At 44.4% G+C, this 20167-nt stretch overlaps 1 protein-coding gene across 2 annotated transcripts in view; it reads left to right on the top strand.

Moving 5' to 3' along the window:
* The window catches only part of cnksr3 (cnksr family member 3), a 156668-nt gene that overhangs the window by 43419 nt on the left and 93082 nt on the right, over window positions 1-20167 (top strand). For both annotated transcript variants that reach the window (XM_072507725.1, XM_072507719.1), the window contains exon 2: window positions 9845-10008. In XM_072507725.1, coding sequence (XP_072363826.1) covers window positions 9845-10008 — 164 coding nt within the window. The remainder of the gene's footprint in view (window positions 1-9844; window positions 10009-20167) is intronic.

Genomic DNA, 20167 nt, shown 5'->3' with positions numbered 1-20167 from the left:
GTCCAGAATTATCATGTTATATTATTATCCATGTCATGTTTCTTGAACAGGAGATTTAGGAAAATTCAACAGCATTTGCAAACAGCTACTTGCATTTCTGAAACTTTCTCCATAATAACCAATCGGCACCTATCTCTTATGGTCTTATGGCATGCTTTCAGAATTTAAGAGGAACATCTGACATGGAATTAGCGCACTGGGCTAAATCGCTGGCTTTGAAAGCAGACCAAGGCAGGCCAGCAGCACGGTTCGATTCCTGTAACAGCCTCCCCGAACAGGCACCGGAATGTGGCGACTAGGGACTTTTCACAGTAATTTCATTTGAAGCCTATTTGTGACAATAAGCGATTTTCATTTCATTTCATTTTGACATGACAAACAGTGGCCACCCTTAAACACTTTTAATTTACAACTATTATATGAGCTATACTTGCCAAGTAAGATTGAGAATCCAAAGAGTAGCTTGTCTTCCTGGTGTCAGGGTGATGGGCAACTTTAAACTGTTTTTAAAAAATGGCGGGAATCCATTTGTTAGAACGAACTACATCGGGAAGGGTAGGCGAGAGCTGTCTTGCAAGAAGGAAGAGTGTCAGTAACAAAGAGCTAAATTGAAGAACCGGACTGTGGAGATGTAATCTCTGGATTATTACCCGATTCATGGCAGATTGACATGGGGATCAGCAGATTAGGAAGGTGAAGGATGTAGCTAGAGAGATGGAGTTCTCTTAGAATCATAGAATTTACAGTGCAGAAGGAGGCCATTCGACCCATCGAGTCCGCACCGGCCCTTGGAAAGAGCACCGTACGTAAGCTCCCAATCACCAACCACTATCCTATCCCCTTAACTCACCAAAATTTTTAAACACCATGGGGAAATTTATCATAGTCAATCCACCTAACCCGCACCTCTTTGGACTGTGGGAGGAAACCAGAGCACCCGGAGGAAACCCATGCAGACACTGGGAGAAAGTGCAAACTCCACACAGTCACCTGAGGCCGGAATTGAACCCAGATCCCTGGAGCTGTGAGGCAGCAGTGTTAACCACTCCCACCATGCCACCCATTTGTGGGACACGGACTGGAGTTCCACCAGGGGCCCTAACAGAGAGGATGAATGGTGGAGTAGTGCGTTCAAGTGGAAAAGGTGTCTAGATAACAGTTCAAAAACAAGCAACATGGAAGACTGGAGTAATAGTCAGAAATTGTGCTTCAGGTCCAACGGATGAACAGAATACTAACCGTGTAAAGTAATTAGATCAGGAGAGAGCAATGAGAGTAAAACATTATGTGGGTTGCCTGAAAGAAACATTCTTTTACCCATTCACTGAGAATCAGGAACAAATTGAATGAATTCCAGGTGCAAACTCAACTTGGATGGTATGACACAGTAGCCATTTTTCAGATATGGCTACAAAATGGTCAGGACTGGGAAGCACCAGGTTATAAGGTCTACAGGAAAGATAGGGAAATGGTGGAAGGAGGAGTAGCCTTAATGATTCAAGAATGAAGCCACTTCATTCAAAACAGAGGATATAATGATGAATGAATAGGTAGTGATGACTTCAGCCTGGATTTTGCCGGATATTAGGAAAGGCTGATGTTGGGTGTGAAAAGTGGCATTGAAACCGTAAATGGCAATGGCAGCTTTCTCAGTCTGGGACCCTGGAGTAAAACTTCAAAACCCATGATGAATTGCTGGTGGGGCAGCCTCTGATTCATCTGCCCGCCCAAGCACTGCCAGAGTATCGTCTGGGCATGAGCTCTCCCCAGAGCACTGAGCTCCCCTGGAAGGTCTGCTCACCAGGCGCACGCCTAAGAGACCAGTCGGGTTTCATGCCTTTCTGCCATCACGTCAATGGATGGATCTTTTTGACCCGGGGGGCGGGGGTTCTGGTATACGGGCCTGATAATAACATTTAAATGTGCTCAAATGCAGTTCCTTACACTTAACGCACCCCATCACTGACTAGGGGAAGGGACAAACACGTCATGTGCTCACGTCAGTGTAAACCATAACTTTGCACTACCCACCATATTTTCTGCTCCTGTCGCTGAACCTGCGATACAAACAGGAGTGGAAAATCCTGGCTCTGAGTAGAATTAAGTGGGAAAGGATTTGAAACTGTAGTCGGAAGTAGTGTATAGACAGTGTGATTTTTAATGAGGGATTTTAACTTTCATATGAAATGAGATAAGCAACCGAGCACCTGCCAGGAAGGTGGTGAATTTCTAATGTGCCTGGGAGAGTTTTCTGCAGCAACATGTCCTGGAACCAGCAAGGGGGTATACCATATTAGATTTAGTAACATGTAATGAACCAGATTTAGTTAATAGCCTAACGGGACATGAACATTTATCTAATAGCCATCATAATATGATTACGTTTAATGTACTGTCTGAAAGGCAGAAACCTGAAGCAGCTACCAAGATCCTTGATTAGGTTGTCTTTGATGGAATGAAGCAGATACTATCCACAGGAAACTGGCAAATTTGTTAAGGGGCAAATGACAGAAGATCAGTGGGAGTTGTTCAGATGAGTATTTAATGTGATACAGAATCAGTGTATCCCCTTGGGAAAGTACTCTATACTTGCTAAAAAGACAGCTGTGGATAACTAAGAGACAAAAACTTTTAACGTACAAAAAGGCAACAGACCTATACCACAAGGCACAAAGAATAGCAATAGGTGATCAGTAGATAAATAGATCAAGATGAGCTAAAAATAAATTTGGAAGGAGTATCTGGATCAATGCAAGCTTTACAGTTTACAGAAGGAAGAGGGTGGCCAGGAAAAGCGCCTCCTTAAAAAAAAAAAACCCTGATAACTGTGATAGCAATCAAAATAAGGAAATAGTTGGCAAAATGAATAATTGCTTTGTTCTATTATTTACAAAATAGAGGAGGAGGTTACCATGCCAGACATCCCAAGGAAGCTAATGTTGAATCAGGGTCAGGGAATTTTCACAAATAAAAGTTGGCAAAGTAACAGTAATGAAAAGAATAATGGTGCTATAAAGTGATGGATCCGTAGGACACAGTAGTTTTAAGTACACAAGAGCATTGCATATTCCTGAAGTATAAGCTAAGTTTGCTCAATTTGTGAACCTTTTCTTTAGATTAGAAAATTGTGTATGTCATTTAAGAAGGCTGATGAGGAAAACTAGGAATTTTTAGATCAGTTAGCCTAAGGTCATCAACAAATTCATGAAATCTATGATTAAGCCTAGAGTGACTGATCAGCTTGGCAAATTGGCATAGGGAGGCAAGAATAAGGGAAGTTAACACGTGGCTGAAAGAGTGGTGTGGGAAAGAGGGGTTCCTTTTCATGGGACACTGGCATCAGTTTTGGGACAGGGGGGACCTATACCGTTGGGATGGTCTCCGCCTGAACCGAGCTGGGACCAGTGTTCTGGCGAAAAGAGTAAATAGTGTGGTCAATAGGACTTTAAACTAGAGATTGGGGGGGGGGGAGGGGAGGGGGGGGGGGGGGGGGGGAAAGTCAGGGAATCAAGAGGTGAAGTAATCAGTGGGGAGCGTAGCTGCTTAGGAATACAAAAAAGCACGAAAAGACAAAATTCAGGAGAGGTTACGATAGTCCCCATCCCACAAAATATGACCGTGTATGGAAAGGCTCAGTAAACCAAGGTCCACCACACTAAGAAAACAAAAAGGGACGGTCAATAGAGAATTAAAGGTGCTGTATTTAAATGCGCGCAGTGTACGGAACAAGGTAGATGAGCTTGTGGCCCAGATTGTGACTGGCAGGTATGATGTGGTAGGCATCACCGAGACCGGATTGCAGGGGGTTCAGGACTGGCATTTAAACATCCAGGGATTCACAACCTATCGAAAAGACAAAGGTGGGCAGAGGGGGCGGGGTTGCCTTGTTAATTAGGAATGAAATTAAATCAATAGCACTAAACGACATAGGGTCAGATGATGTGGAGTCTGTGTGGGTAGAGTTGAGGAACCACAAAGGCAAAAAAACGATAATGGGAGTTATGTACAGGCCTCCTAACAGTGGTCAGGACCGGGGGCACAATGCACCACGAAATAGAAAGTGCATGTCAGAAAGGCAAGGTCACAGTGATCATGGGGGACTTCAATATGCAGGTGGACTGGGTAAATAATGCTGCCAGTGGACCCAAGGAAAGGGAATTCATTGAATATTTACAGGAGGCTTTTTGGAACAGCTTGTGATGGAGCCCAGGAGGGAACAGGCCATTCTGGACTTAGTGTTATGTAATGAGCCAGACTTGATTAAAGATCTTAAAGTAAGGGAACACTTAGGAGGCAGTGATCATAATATGGTAGAATTCAATGTCCAATTTGAAAGAAAGAAGGTAGAATCAGATGTAAAGGTGTTACAGTTAAATAAAGGTAACTACAGGGGCATGAGGGAGGAACTGACGAAAATCGACTGGGAGCAGAGCCTAGTGGGAAAGACAGTAGAACAGCAATGGCAGGAGTTTCTGGGAGTAATTGAGGACACAGTACAGAGGTTCATCCCAAAGAAAAGAAAGGTTATCAGAGGGGGGATTAGGCAGCCATGGCTGACACAGGAAGTTAGGGAATGCATCAAAGCAAAAGAGAAAGCCTATAATGTGGCAAAGAGTAGTGGGAAGTCAGAAGATTGGGAAGACTACAAAAACAAACAGAGGATAACAAAGAGAGAAATAAGAAAAGAGAGGATCAAATATGAAGGTAGGCTAGCCAGTAACATTAGGAATGATAGTAAAAGTTTCTTTAAATACATTAAAAACAAACGGGAGGCAAAAGTAGACATTGGGCCGATCCAAAATGATGCTGGTAATCTAGTGATGGGAGACCAGGAAATAGCTGAGGAACTAAATAAGTACTTTGCGTCAGTCTTCACAGTAGAAGACATGAGTAATATCCCAACAATTCAGGAGAGTCAGGGGGCAGAGTTGAATATGGTAGCCATCACAAAGGAGAAAGTGCTAGAGAAACTAAGAGGTCTAAAAATTGATAAATCTCCGGGCCCAGATGGGCTACATCCTAGAGTTCTAAAGGAGATAGCTGAAGAAATAGTGGAGGCGTTAGTTAAGATCTTTCAAAAGTCACTGGAGTCGGGGAAAGTCCCAGAGGATTGGAAAATCGCTGTTGTAACCCCCCTGTTCAAGAAGGGAACAAGAAAAAAGATGGAAAATTATAGGCCAATTAGCCTAACCTTGGTTGTTGGCAAGATTCGAGAATCCATTGTTAAGGATGAGATTTCAAAATTCTTGGAAGTGCAGGGTCGGATTAGGACAAGACATGGATTTAGTAAGGGGAGGTCATGCCTGACAAACCTGTTAGAGTTCTTTGAAGAGATAACAAATAGGTTAGACCAAGGAGAGCCAATGGATGTTATCTATCTTGACTTCCAAAACGCCTTTGATAAGGTGCCTCACGTGAGACTGCTGAGTAAAATAAGGGCCCATGGTATTCGAGGCAAGGTACTAACATGGATTGACGATTGGCTGTCAGGCAGAAGGCAGAGAGTTGGGATAAAAGGTTCTTTTTCGGAATGGCAACTGGTGACGAGTGGTGTCCCGCAGGGTTCAGTGTTGGGGCCACGCTGTTCTCTTTATATATTAATGATCTAAATGACGGGACTGGGGGCATTCTGGCCAAGTTTGCCGATGATACAAAGATAGGTGGAGGGGCAGGTAGTATGGAGGAGGTGGGGAGGCTTCAGAAAGATTTAGACAGTTTAGGAGAGTGGTCCAAGAAATGGCTGATGAAATTCAACGTGGGCAAGTATGAGGTCTTGCACTTTGGGGGAAAAAAGAAGAGGCATGGACTATTTTCTAAACGGTGACAAAATTCATAATGCTGAAGTGCAAAGGGACTTGGGAGTCCTAGTCCAGGATTCTCTAAAGGTAAACTTGCAGGTTGAGTCCGTAATTAAGAAAGCAAATGCAATGTTGTCATTCATCTCAAGAGGCTTGGAATATAAAAGCAGGGATGTACTTCTGAAGCTTTATAAAGCATTATTTAGGCCCCATTTAGAATACTGTGAGCAATTTTGGGCCCCACACCTCAGGATGGACATACTGGCACTGGAGCGGGTCCAGCGGAGATTCACACGGATGATCCCAGGAATGGTAGGCCTAACATACGATGAACGTCTGAGGATCCTGGGATTATATTCATTGGAGTTTAGGAGGTTGAGGGGAGATCTAATAGAAACTTACAAGATAATGAATGGCTTAGATAGGGTGGACGTAGGGAAGTTGTTTCCATTAGCAGGGGAGACTAGGACCCGGGGGCACAGCCTTAGAATAAAAGGAAGTCACTTTAGAACAGAGATGAGGAGAAATTTCTTCAGCCAGAGAGTGGTGGGTCTGTGGAATTCATTGTCACAGAGGGCGGTGGAGGCCGGGACGTTGAGTGTCTTTAAGACAGAAGTTGATAAATTCTTGATTTCTCGAGGAATTAAGGGCTATGGAGAGAGAGGGGGTAAATGGAGTTGAAATCAGCCATGATTGAATGGTGGAGTGGACTCGATGGGCCGAATGGCCTTACTTCCGCTCCTAGGTCTTATGGTCTTAAAACTTTCAGTTCCTCCAAGAGAAGCAACATGAATTTGCAAAGGATTGGTTATGCCTAATGGACCCAACTGAATTTTCTCTTTGATGCATTAATGAAAGTAGTCGACAGAGGATGTTATTTAAGTTGACTTACAGAAGGCATTTGATAAAGTTCCTCACGAGAGACTGTTAACTCAAGTTGAAACTTGCGGAATTGCAGGCGAATCATTGACCTGGTTTGGAAATTGGCTCAGTCCATGTTCTTAGATCATGAATATGTCATGAACAGGTCCAGAAATTACCAAAAGGCAAATGGATCGCTGGCCTTTATCTGAATACAAGGGTGTAGAAGTCGTGCTTCAGCTGTACAAAGTCCTGTGGTTGGACCACACTGGAATACTGTTGAGCAGTTCTAAGAATGGCACCTTAATGACCCAGGAGGTGGTGCAGTATGAATTTACCGGAATGATGCCTGGACTTCCAATGTTACACTATAAGGAGACAAAGTTGGTCTGTATTTCCTGGAATTTAAATTAGTATTAGGGTGAATTCACCTAAACTTTCAAAGTGATGGGGAATTAAAAAAGAAAAGAAAATGCAATTGGGCAATTTAGTATGGCCAATCCACCTAGAACATACAGTGCAGAAGGAGGCCATTCGGCCCATCGAGTCTGCACTGACCCACTTAAGCCCTCACTTCCACCCTATCCCCATAACCCAATAACCTTTTTGGTCATTAAGGGCAATTTGTCATGGCCAATCCACCTAACCTGCATGTCTTTGGGCTGTGGGAGGAAACCGGAGCACCCGGAGGAAACCCACGCACACACGGAGAGCATGCAGACTCTGCACAGACCGTGACCAGCGGGGAATCGAACCTGGGACCCTGGCGCTGTGAAGCCACAGTGCTATCCAATTGTGCTACCGTGCTGCACCTAACCTGTACATCTTTGGTTTGTTAAGGTGAAACCCACGCAGACATGGGGAGAATGGGCAAACTCCACACGGACAGTGACCCAGGGCTGGGATTTGAACCCGGCTCCTCAGTGCTGTAGTCCACCGGTGCTAACCACTGTGCCACATGCCGCCCTAAAGTAATGGGGAATTAGAAGAATACATGGGGAGAAACTTTCTGTTGGTTAAGGAAGTGAACCAGATCTTGCAGGTATGAAATTAAGAAACACTTCTACACAAAGGATGGTTGCAGTTTTTAGCTCTCTTTTACAAAGAACAAATAATGCTCAATCAATTTGTTATAAATTTAAGGCGGCTGAGTTTTTCTGTACTAGGCCCCGATTATAAATCTGAATCTCTGTACTCTGTTTAAAATGTATTCTCAGAGCAAGTGTTTCAGGAGCCTTTGGATCACTTGTATTTCTGTGCGCCATTTGTATTTCTGTGCGCATGTGTTCCTGTGCGTTTTCCCTGGTGGCTGTTCTGTCTGACGCAAGCCCTCGCTCTTGAATAATGGTGCCTGATTTGTGAAGGACATCACTCAATTACAGATTTTGAAATGAAGTTATCAGTCGATGCTTAGAACTTTATTTTCTTCTCATCCTGGGACTTGAGGTATGTCTGTGGCAGATAACTGAGTGAGTTGTGAGGGCAAAGGTTGAGTGGGGGCACAGATTGATATGAGCATGGGGCATGGGGATCTGTAGAAGGGTGTAGGTTGGCTTTGGGGCTGTAAAGAATCATAGAGAAATGGGGGCATAGATTGGCAAGGGAGGGTATGAGGAACTATGGGAGGACTGGTGGTCAACACACGGTTGCATGGGTTGACCTGGCTAGGGCATTGTGTTGGATTGTGTGTGGGATGAGGGCGAGAAGACGGCTGTTGTTGGGGATGGGCTGGTGGTGTTTGCAGCTGGGACAGTGTCATATTGTTGAGGCTGTCCTTTCTCGGCTCTCCTCAGCAACCAGCAGCGTCTCTGTTGCTTCTGAGCTGTTTCCAGAATTGTTGGGACCCAATTCCCATAACTCCCTCCCTCAAAATGATAATCTGAACTTCTGGGTCAGGTGGGAGTAAGGTTCTCGGAGCCAGGAATTCCCCCAACTCTGTGCCCCAACCCAAGAGTAAAGATTCGGGTCATTCTCTTTACCCATCGCTCGGTTCTGTAGCTATCAACTCCATCTATCTCTGACAGCTGAACCAGAACAACCTTTTACCTTGTATTTGACTCCCAAGTTGAATTTCTGATCACATCTGCTCCATGATCAATGATTGCATACGGCTACTTATAAGTTACCCATCTCTACCATGCCTTGGCTTATTTGCCGCTGATGGGTTTTTAAAAAATAATCTGTATTGTCACCAGTAGGCTCACATTAACACTGCAATGAAATTACTGTGAAAAATCCCTAGTCGCCACATTCCGGCACCTGTTCGGGTACACTGAGGGAGAATTCAGAATGTCTAAATTACCTAACAGCACATCTTTCGGGACTTGTGGGAGGAAACTGGAGCACCCGGAGGAAACCCACGCAGACAAGGGGAAAACGTGCAGACTCTGCACAGACAGTGACCCAAGCTGGGAATTGAACCTGGGACCCTGGAGCTGTGATGCAACAGTGCTAACCACTGTGCTACTGTGTTGCCCGCCTTCCCTTTGTCTCTCGGCTTAACTATTCCAATGCACACCTGACAGACTTCCCATTTTCCATCCTATGCAAACTTGAACTCATCCAGAGCGCTGCTGCCATATTTAACTTGCTCCATGTGGCCATTGATGTGCATTGGCTCGGAACCCGACGATAGTTTTAATATCCTTGTTCTTAATTTCCCCATAGGCCATGCCCCTTCTGTCGTAGCTTCCCCTGGCTCCACTAAACATCAGGGTCTCTGCATTCCTTCAGTTCTAGGTTTGTCTGCATCCCCAGCTGCTTTGATATTGCTGGTCGTGGCTTCAGCTACCTAGGCCCAAACTGTGGAATTTTCACCCTCAACCACCCCATCTTACTATCCCGCTTGTCCTTAAGACCACATTTTAAAACCTACATGTTTGTCTACACATTGGTTAGCTGTCTTCGTATTTTTCTATGTGACTCCATATCAAATGTTGTTTGATGCTCCTTTGTAGCATCTTGGAGTGTTTAACTATGTTAAAATTACTATATAAAATGAAAGTTTTTGCTTATTCCTAGTAAATGCTTGTTCAGGTCAATGTCCTGAAATACATTTTGGTAACCAAGTCATTTATCTTTTGAGAATGCAGTGCCTATGCTGAACAGATGATATAAATGTCCGTTTGCAACTTGTATAAATTGTTTTAGAAATTAAATATTTAATACCTGTCTTTCTTGTGTAGGGCTGGATGATTACTTGCAGTGCTACGTTCACAATTTTGAGCGAGAGAAGATAAATGGCGAGCAGCTTTTACAGATTACTCATCAGGATCTTGAAGAATTAGGAGTAATTCGTATTGGTCACCAAGAGCTGATCGTTGAGGCTGTAGATCTGCTTTGTGCTTTGGTAAGTTTCTTGAAAGCAATTAAGCAGAAACGTCAAGAACTAAATGGCTATGTTGTTAGCATTGTCCAAAAAATGAATAAAATTGCAACCTCATAGAATTTGTGGCCTAATTAGGGTTCCTGTGAATTTTATAGATGGAAGAGGGAAGGTTGCTAAAAGTCACAACGGGGAAAGGGTGTCACCCAAATTGACCGTTGCACAGTTATATGTTCATTTCTATTGTTTCAGTAGATCTGAAGGGAAAATACTGGAGTCTGTTCAATAAGCATCTGCACATCTATCCATTTGCCTGTGCAAACATTAAAAGATAAATAGATTTCTAATTTAAATTCCCAAATTGGAGCACAGTGATTCCGAAGAGAAGTCCTAGTTATCTTCCAATATCAGCTTTGAAGTGTTTATTGTCCGCATCTATTCCTAAGCCTCCCTCCTTACTTGCACTCTATCCTTGAGATTCAAACTAATATCCTCTCCATCCACCATTTTAAAATAAAATCTACAAGTGTTACCATTGTGTTTCATTCTGCCACCATTCCTCCACCTTTGTTCATCAGTTCTTAAAGAAAGACTAGTAAAATATATGGCAGTTTTGAGGAGAAATGTTCATTTTTTTAATGCACATTATAATCAATTAAATGAGTTCCTTAGTTTAAAAATGTTGGGCTTGATTCTCAGGCCTTGTTGCATGCTCACTTGAGCGACGCCTTGGAAACCTGCATTAATGATGTTGCCCGATGTAGGTTGTTGACCTTTTTTCGACACTGGATGCCAGTCCTCTGGTCACACTCCCGGAGCTTACCGCTGCCCCTACCTTGTCCCAGGCATCACTGGTTGCCCTGTGGCTCACCCTCCGGGACCCTTGGGGGAACAGGACATCTCTCCTGGCCACCACTGTGTCTAGGAGCCTCCCTGGTTCCGCTTCGCCGAATCTTGGCGCTGGTCTCCTCAGCACCATTGTTGCGAGCTGACTGGGGGGTTGGCTGAGCAAGTGCTGCTCAACCTTGTTAGCGGGGGGATGGTGAACACTGCTGGCAAATCAGCTGGTGAGCCTTCATTTGCATTGAGAAGCCCATGGAACCTCTAAGTGGACCAATTAACGTTGAATAGCGTGGCTGGTTTCGCTGGGCCGAGCGCTGGGAAGCTCTCAGCAGTTCCCGCTCGCTACCACACTTACCTTCTGGAGGATAGCGCCCGTAATCTATTTTGCTCTTCAGACTAACAATGTCATCTTTTTAATGCATTGGTGGTTTTTCTATGTATCTGATTAATTATCCATGATGTAAGATTTTTTTCCTGCTGTGAAGACCTGACTGGTTGCGAAAGCTTTGCTGGAATAACTTCTCCAGCAATGGAACTGCTGTGCAACAATTATCCAGAAAGGTGGTGCTCCTTAGATAAGGGGTGTGGGGAAACCTGATAGAGGTCTTTAAAATTGTGACAGGGTTTAGAGAGCAGTAATGTGGAGAAGGTTTTTCAACTTCCAGGGCTCCAAAAACTAGGGGCATTGACTATTTTTATCATTAATAAATCTAATCAGGAATTCAGGAGAGAGAGAGTGGTAAGAATATGGAACTTTAACAATAATCTTTATTAGTGTCACAAGTAGGCTTACATCATCAACACTGCAATGAAGTTACTGTGAAAATCCCCTAGCGCCACACCCCGGCGCCTGTTCGGGTACACTGAGGGAGAATTCAGAATGTTCAATTTACCAAACAAGCGCATCTTTCTGGACTTGGGGGAGGAAACCGGAGTGCCCGGAGGAAACCCACGCAGACACGGGAGAACGTGTAGACTCCGCATAGACGGTGTAGATTAGCTATCTGGTCAGAAACTATTCTATAACTTTCAGATTTTTCTGATGAATGGGGAAGTCTTTAGGAAGATCATAGTTACACACAGGATTTATTTGGTGTGTCACTGTTTCATTAATGCTCTTTATTTGAATTCATGTAAACTCTGCATTGTCATTGCTTTGTTAGACCATCCCCATTCACCCTTTTTAGTTTCATTCTGGTGAATAGATGAACAGCTTTGGTGATCAAAGGATGTAACTGATTGGTGCTTGGGTGCCGAGGTTTGTTTGGGGTGCGGAGGTTGCATAAGAATCTTGATAGCTTACATTTACTGCAAGTGCATTTCAAATAAAATATGGCTGATGAGTCGGTCACGGGCTTATCTAGCAGCCAGATCTGCAGCTGCAGGCCCTCGAGCTGCCCCTCCTGGACAGATGATGATGGTGCTCTTCACCTCTCTTTTGCACCCAACCTTCTCTGCATAGCCATGGTGTGATGGGGCACTAGTGACCCTTCTTGGGGCATGTTGAAGGGCTTCTCTAGATCTATTGAGACAGTGTAACCTCATCTTGAGCAAGTCGGTGGTTTTCTCTATTGTTTTATGTTGTGGTGACGTGGCTCTGTTGTACTTCTCCTGTGCCTCTGTTCAAGGGTTCCTCACTGGGGTCAGCAGCCAGGTCGTTGCTGGTAATCCTTTGTCTCCCAGGAACCAACCAGTGAGTCTCTTTGGTGGAAGGGACATGTGCGAGACTGCTGAAGGAAGCAACAATCTAGTAGCTCTCCGGATACCTGACCCATGGAGGATGTTCTTATAGTGGTCACAGACCAAATATGGCTGATCTGATGACTCCTGGATTGCCACATGAATGCAGCCAGTCAACCCCGAGACTTGTGGAAATCTTGCAAGTGAAGCAAAGATACCAACCCTCTGGGTATGACTGGCTTCATCCATGCTCAAGTGAATATAGTTGGGAGACCTTCGAAAACAAGGAATCAACGACCTGGGTGTTGAACTTGTGCGCAGCAGAATGTGAAATCCTGCAGATGGGACCAGTAGATCCCTGGATGGAGCTGGATACAAGAACAATTTGGGGCTATGGTCATCTTGCCAGCCGCAGTTAATGTGTGGTCACCTCCTCTTGTGGGGGGGGGGGGGGGGGGGGGGGAGTCTGCTTTCAGAAGGCTGCAGATTAATGTGACTCCCCTTCCCTGGAGCCTAAGCCTTGACAGCACTGTTATTCGGTGAAATCGAGGAAGCTGACCTGTAGTGACTCTTTCGGGTTTAAGCTCTGTCCATCCTTGCTGTTCAGTGTAGCTACTTACGGCTATCGTGAAAGCTAATGTGGCTGGCATTGCTGTCACTCTGCAGGCTGGAGCAAACTGCACTTACTCTGTAGAGTAGGTTTGTTTTATGTTGATTTGAAGTCTTCAAGCAATAAGCTGAAATTGAACTGAATGGACTGCAAGATACTTTCTAGTTACAGACAAAGCTGCAGTTTCTAAAGAAATCCGTTCACTGAGGGTGAAAGAATGATTCCAGTCATTCATTATGGCTGTCTACAAGCTTGCCGATTTTCACCTTTTGTACCATTGCTGTCAGGTCAATTTCCATCAAACAATAACTTCCTATTGTGCACTGGCCCTCTCTAAACTGACCAGATGTATAAACAGCAGGAAACCCATGTACTGGCTGAGAAAGTCAGAATATCGGGTTAAAGAAGCTCTTAATTTATTTTTTAATAGGTTTTTCCACAAGATCCAAATGTTTCTTGCAGGTTTTGGGATCTGCCCTGGCATTACTTATCGGGGATTGAACTCCTTGCAAGGGAAAACTGGTCATTTTTCCAATTGATTGTAGAACCATAGACGTTTACAGTCATTGCTTATGTTATCCAAAGTAATTCCACTTTTTGTGCTCCCCTTAAACTTGTATCTTACTGTTTATCAAGTTTTTTACCGTTGAAAGATGCAATTGTCTGCCCCAACAATTCTGAGTGGAACAAGCATCCAATGCTCCAACTACGGTGTATTTAAAAAATAGTTATCCAAATGTCTCTACTTCTGTTTTTATAAATGTAGAGTACCCAATTCATTTTTTCCAATTAAGGGGCAATTTAGCGTGGCCAATCCACCTATCCTGCACATCTTTGGGTCGTGGGGGCAAAACCCACGCAAACACTGGGAGAATTTGCAAACTCCACACACTGACCCAGGGTTGGGGTCGAACCTGGGATCTCGGTGCCGTGAGGCAGCAGTGCTAACCACTGCGCCACTGTGCTGCCCAAACTTCTCTACTTCTAATGGTAAGTTTTAAATTGTGAACCCGGTCAGCATTGAATCCACAATCAGGGAAAAGTTCTTCCCTGTATGTACATTCACAAGTCGGTCACTTTTTTTTCCAATTGCAAGGGCCCTTCCTGTTAATTCCCATATTTCTTCTTTCTTTATTTTTGCTGTTATCATTTTGATCCATGGATGTTTAATGGAAGTAGGAGTCGAGCAGGGAAGTGAGGAGTTAAATAGTTCCATAACCAAACACTGCTAGCCTTGGTGCAGCAGAACTCTGCCCTTTTGGCACCCAAGAGATTGACTGGGTTCGATTGATTGGCTAGTGGCCAATGAATTGGCCAAAAGGCCGTATTCTGCCCAGAATCTGCGGAGACCTGAATTAATCTGCAATGAAAACCATTGTAGACTGGAAACCCAAATCTCGACCTGAAAACCTAAATTGAAGGAAGATGTGATAAACATGCTCTCCACTGTGTAACCTGTTGTATTTGCTGCATATTTAATTCTCGTTACTGTTACTAAAAATTAATTGCTTAAATTTACAAACCTGGTGGCTGTAGTTATTGGGCAGCCAAAGACTTTGGTGTTTTTGTAAGAATGATTTATTAATTTCAATTGTGTTGTGACTCCTGGTCAAGTGGGGCTGCAATTGACCATGCACTAGCCTCTGGGGTCATAACAAAATAAATTTGTCCTAAATCTTCTTCAATGAAGCTACTCCCAACACCTCCAGTCTTTGCTCAAACTCTGGTTACCCCTCCTTGGCGTCATCCTGGTGAATATGCTTGTTAGCTTTCAAATTCTTTCACCAAGAGGCACACCATGCAATAACTATTACTTAACCAATACTTTGTACAAATTTATCATTACTACTTGTACCTCTTGTCCTTATTTATCTGCTCAGTGATGCAATCCTTTGTGCTTTGTATGAATGTATTCATTTTGTACTGTACCCATCTCACGTTTAAAGATATCGAACTTGTGTTTATTTCATACCCAACCATTTTCCTTTTGTAAAGATTAACTGTAATGGTATTATGTGAGCTTTAATTTAACAAAATGACGTGTGCTCTTTTAAACTAGTTATTTTGATTATAGAATGTTCTAGTTAATTATAGTTCCCAGCTCCAGTGGTTAAATTATTGACTTGAGGGGCAGCACGGTGGTGCAGTGGGTTAGCACTGTGGCCTCACGGCGCCGAGGTCCCAGGTTCGATCCCGGCTCTGGGTCATTGTTCGTATGGAGTTTGCACGTTCTCCCCGTGTCTGCGTGGGTTTCGACCCCACAACCCAAGAAGTGTGCAAGTTAGGTGGATTGGCCACGCTAAATTGCCCCTTAATTGGAAAAAGTGAATTGGGTACTCTAAATTTTTTTTAAAATAATTGTCTTGAGGATTGTAACTGTCCCTCTGCATGAGTAAGTGCATACATAATATTTGAGAGATTCGTATGATTGACTGTAGGATGTATACAACCTTTCAAAGTAACCAGGAGTTGCCTAAAAGTTTGAAATTGCAACTAATTTAGCTGAAGAACTCAAGCCTTCAGTTAAGTCATTGTGCCTGAGTTCTGCCATTGGTTGCTTTGGGCAACTATTTCCTGAATTTCTAACAACTTCATTGCCTTACTGAGGGAGGTTTGCATTGTCAGAGCTGCCATCTTTTGAATGAGATATTAAACCAAGGTGCCAACTGCATGATCAGTTAAGTTAGTTTTAACATCACATGGCACTTCAACAACAACAACTTGTATCTATAAAGCATTTTAACATACAAGCAGAAGCATTATGAAGCAAAATTCGATATTGAACCATATTAGGGGTCATTGTGCGTAGATTCAAGGGAGTGTTTTAAAGGAGGAAGGTGAGATCGAGACAACTTTAAAGCAGAAATTACAGACCTTAAGGCCTAGAACAGCTGAAGGGTCAGCCACCAATAGTAGTGCAGTTAAAATCACATAAGCAATATTCCAGGATTAGATGGACTGAGGAGATCACCAGGAGAGGGAGGGATGAGGCTATTGAGGGATTTGAAAATTAGAATTTTAAAATCTCTGAAGAACCAGGAGCTCTCCTTGTGGCATGGCCATCATGTATCCCTCTAGTATTGCATTCAAAACAGATTATCCGGTCATTTATCTGATTTGTGGCGCCGAGGTCCCAGGTTCGATCCCGGCTTTGGATCACTGTCCGTGTGAAGTTTGCACATTCTCCCCGTGTTTGCGTCGGTTTTGCCCCCACAACCCAAAGCTGTGCAGGGTAGGTGGATTGAACATGCTAAATTGCCCTTTAATTGGAAAACATGAATTGGGTACTCTTAAATTTTTATTAAATTAATCTGATTTGTTGTGAGTACAAATCAGCTGAGTTCAGGAATTAACTTTGAGCTTGGGGATATCATGAGGACTTTGGATAAATTCTGAAAGCAAACCTGAATTTTAAGAATTGTGTAAAATGAACTTAAATTCCGAACCCTCTGTTACATTGCTCTTGAAGGAACATTTTGCCTGATTTATTTCAACCATGTGTTGCAAAATAACATGCATTATGCATGTAGTTGCCTTCAAAAACTGTGCCCATCTTTCCTTCCAACTTTTTTTGAACCTCTTCAACATGTTTGTGCCCTGCCGCAGCACCAAGAGACCATGATAGTCTGTGACTGTACATCTTCACAATGCTGATTTTTCTCTCTTCCTGAAGCTTTTAAATAGTTGACCACACTATCCTTCGCCATGTCTCCTCCATTGTTAATTGTCAGACTGTTCTCTCCTGTGTCCATTCTGTTACGATCCCCTTCGAAATGCATTTCTTTTTCTTAGCCAGAAATTTAAATTTCCAGTTCAGAGCTGAATGGATGGCGTGTCGAAGATTTATTTCAAGACTTTTTAAGGCAAATTATGCTTTAAACTGCAGAAAATAACTTTTTGGCAAAGCCAATAAAAAGGCCAACAGTTATTCATTATACTGTCTTTTAAGCAAATATTAAATTCTTGCAGAATCGGGCCACAATGATTCTTGGCTCTTGAGGGTTTACTGCCAATGTGTTCCTTTCCCAGCCTGGAAACTTTCAATTCCAGAACTGCCTTTTGTGGTGCCAGTTTCCCTGCAGACTTCTCCTAGCAAATGCTAGGCAAATCTTCCAACCTTGTTTTAACATTGCACATATTTGCCCTTTCCAATCTGAGCAAGAGCTCCCACCTGCATTTCTGCATCTTTCTGTCGACAGCTGGTCTCCCTCTCCTGCTTCTAGATCCTGGCAGATGAACTGAGTTTACGGGGATATCCTAGAAATCCTTCCCCTCTCAAAACCCATGTCTATGGCAATGTGAATAACATAGAACTTGTATACAGGTTGAAATGCTGATTTAGCTATCCTTGAGAGCTCCACTCTTTCATCTTTGAACTAAATGAACAGACAGATGAAAGCACAACTGTTTACAACTCAACATTCTGAATGTTTTTCTGGGACTTTGGAGACTTGCATTCGATGCACTATTAGCACGCAGGCTGCTGCCATTGTCTCCCAAGTGTAAATGTCTTGCACTTTCTTCCCAGTGAAACAGTCTGGGCCCCCTTTAATTGGTAACAATCAAACCGCCCAGGCTTGCTGTAAGACAGATTTCCGAACAGGTCACATGCCTCCTAACTCCTGTGCTCTCCCCATACCCCTTGACACCGTATCAATATTATTTTCAAGTCCAGAGATACCTGCTGCACATCACATATACAATGTCCCATGATCACATGAAAGTCTTATTGTCCATGGAATTGTAAATGTTGCTTTTTTTGTTTTTGCCCCCAAATTAATATGGAGGAATTCAAAGAAGAAATGTACTCTCTCTAATTAATTGTATGAGTTTCTGACCAAGAACCCCTCCTCCTGCTTGCAGCACATGCATTTCTAAGGTTTTTTAATTTGGCGTCTGGTACATAGGATCTCTCGCTTACCCACTCAGTTGATTCAGCCCTCTGGTCATGTTTACTGGAAGCCATATTCCATCTCGGCTTCATGGAGACAGTCCTCGCCCAAACAGAATACATCTGCAGAACCTCCTTAGCTAGGTTCACAACAGTCTTTGACGTCACAGATTCCCTAGAGACCCTTTTTAATAAACCTCCTTGTCATAATATCCACTCATGTATATAATGAGATACAGACGGGCAGTGATTGACACACAGGATGACCAGTAAGCATACAACACAGTGCAGCCAATCAACAGACAGGACACTACCACTATAAAGCCAGAGGGCACTAGGTTTCCTGCTCTCTCGGGACCCAGCCACTGAGACAGTCAGAGTCCATGAGCTAGCAAGTGCAAACACCATGCGGTAGCGAGTAAGTCTGGTCAGGCTACTACAAGGTCTCCAGTCAGTTCAGTACAGTGTCGACCCCCCAGCTGAATATGTATATCAGTTCTATCGTTGAATAAAACCGTGTTGGATATTCTCCAGTGTTAGACATCTGTTTCTAGCTTCCCTGCATAGAGTGCAGTCCACATCGAACCTACCTGCCTAACCCATCATGGTGCCAGAGTGATACTGATCTTGACGGACCTACCTCGAGTGAATCAGCATTGACCAGCAAGCAGCCATCCGGTGAAATGGAAAACATCCAGCCTCCTCCGCATCTCCGGCAACCTCGGCGCCCATTGGAAAATCTTCAAGCAAAAGTTCCTCTTGTACATCGAGGCCTCCGACCTCAAAGCAGCATCGGATGCCAGGAAGATCGCACTATTTCTCTCCACCGCGGGGGACCACGTCATCCACATCTACAACACCGTTACGTTCGCTGACGGCGAAGACAAAATAAAATTCAAGACGGTCCTGCTGAAGTTTGACAGCCACTGCGACATTGAGGTGAATGAGAGCTTTGAACGGTACGTTTTCCAGCAGAGGCTTCAGGGTAAGGATGAACCTTTTCAGTCCTTCATGACCCATCTCCGCATCCTAGCGCAGTCATGTAACTATGACTCGACGGCTGATTCCATGATCCGGGATCAGGTCGTTTTTTTTGGTGGTTCACTCCGACTCCCTTCGGCAGCAGCTCCTGAAAGCCAAACAGTTGACCCCCTCTGTTGCTATCGAGACGTCCGTTGTCCATGAGAATGCCAAGAATCGTTACTCCCACATCAGGGCGGCAGAAACTGCAAAGCTGGCCTCCCACAAGGCGGAACGGGTGCAGGCCATTGCACAAATGCAGGGCCTGAGCATCGAGGAGAATGGCCGTTTCGTGCACTTTTCCTGGGTCCCTGCGCATGTGCACGCCACGACTGAGTGGACGACGAACCCGACTACACAGGTGCGTGCATCGACCGACCGCACTGCGCATGCGCGATGGCGCACGGAACGCGCTGACATCGGCGTCATGACGTGTCCGAATTCTGACTCCGCCCATTTAAAGCGGCAATGTCCGGCAAAAGGACACCTGTGTCTACAGTGTGGCAAGCTTGGCCACTACACAGCCCTTTGCAGATCTGCTCCACCGCTCAGCGGCCAGCGATCCCAGTTGCGGCGCAGAAGTGTCCGCTCCATACAGCAAGGCATGCCAGATTCCGATCCCGACAGCCCAACAGACCCTGATGCTGAGTGCCCCAAGTCCATCCATACCGGGAGGGCATCATAACTACACATGCGCTGCCTTCCACCACAACAGTGAAATGCCTCTCGATTCTCAGCGTGGATCCCGACGACGAGTGGTGTGCTGTCCTCACAGTTAACAAGGCTCGCATCCAATTTAAACTGGACATCGGCGCATCAGCGAACCTCATCTCAAAATCCGACCTTGACACCATCCGCGCCAGACCAAGCATTCTTCCACCGGCCTGCCAGCTCCTTGACTACAATGACAATGCCATAGCTGCCAGTGGCTCCTGTCAACTAGGGGTATCCATCAAGGCAACACTGCGGTTTGAAATCGTCGGGCCTGACAGAGCGTCCCTGCTCGGTGCTCGAGCCTGCAAGCTCCTCCAAGACCAGGGCATCATATCAAAGGTCACAGAGCCAACAGACTGGGTCAGCTCCATGGTCTGCGTAAAGAAGCCTTCAGGGCAGCTTCACATTTGCATTGATCCTCAGGA

Source organism: Scyliorhinus torazame, chromosome 1 (genome assembly GCF_047496885.1).
Source record: "Scyliorhinus torazame isolate Kashiwa2021f chromosome 1, sScyTor2.1, whole genome shotgun sequence".
NCBI classification, from domain to species: Eukaryota; Metazoa; Chordata; class Chondrichthyes; order Carcharhiniformes; family Scyliorhinidae; genus Scyliorhinus; species Scyliorhinus torazame.
The sequence above is the reverse complement of the archived record's forward strand: the minus strand, read 5'-3'. Positions and strand labels throughout refer to the sequence as shown.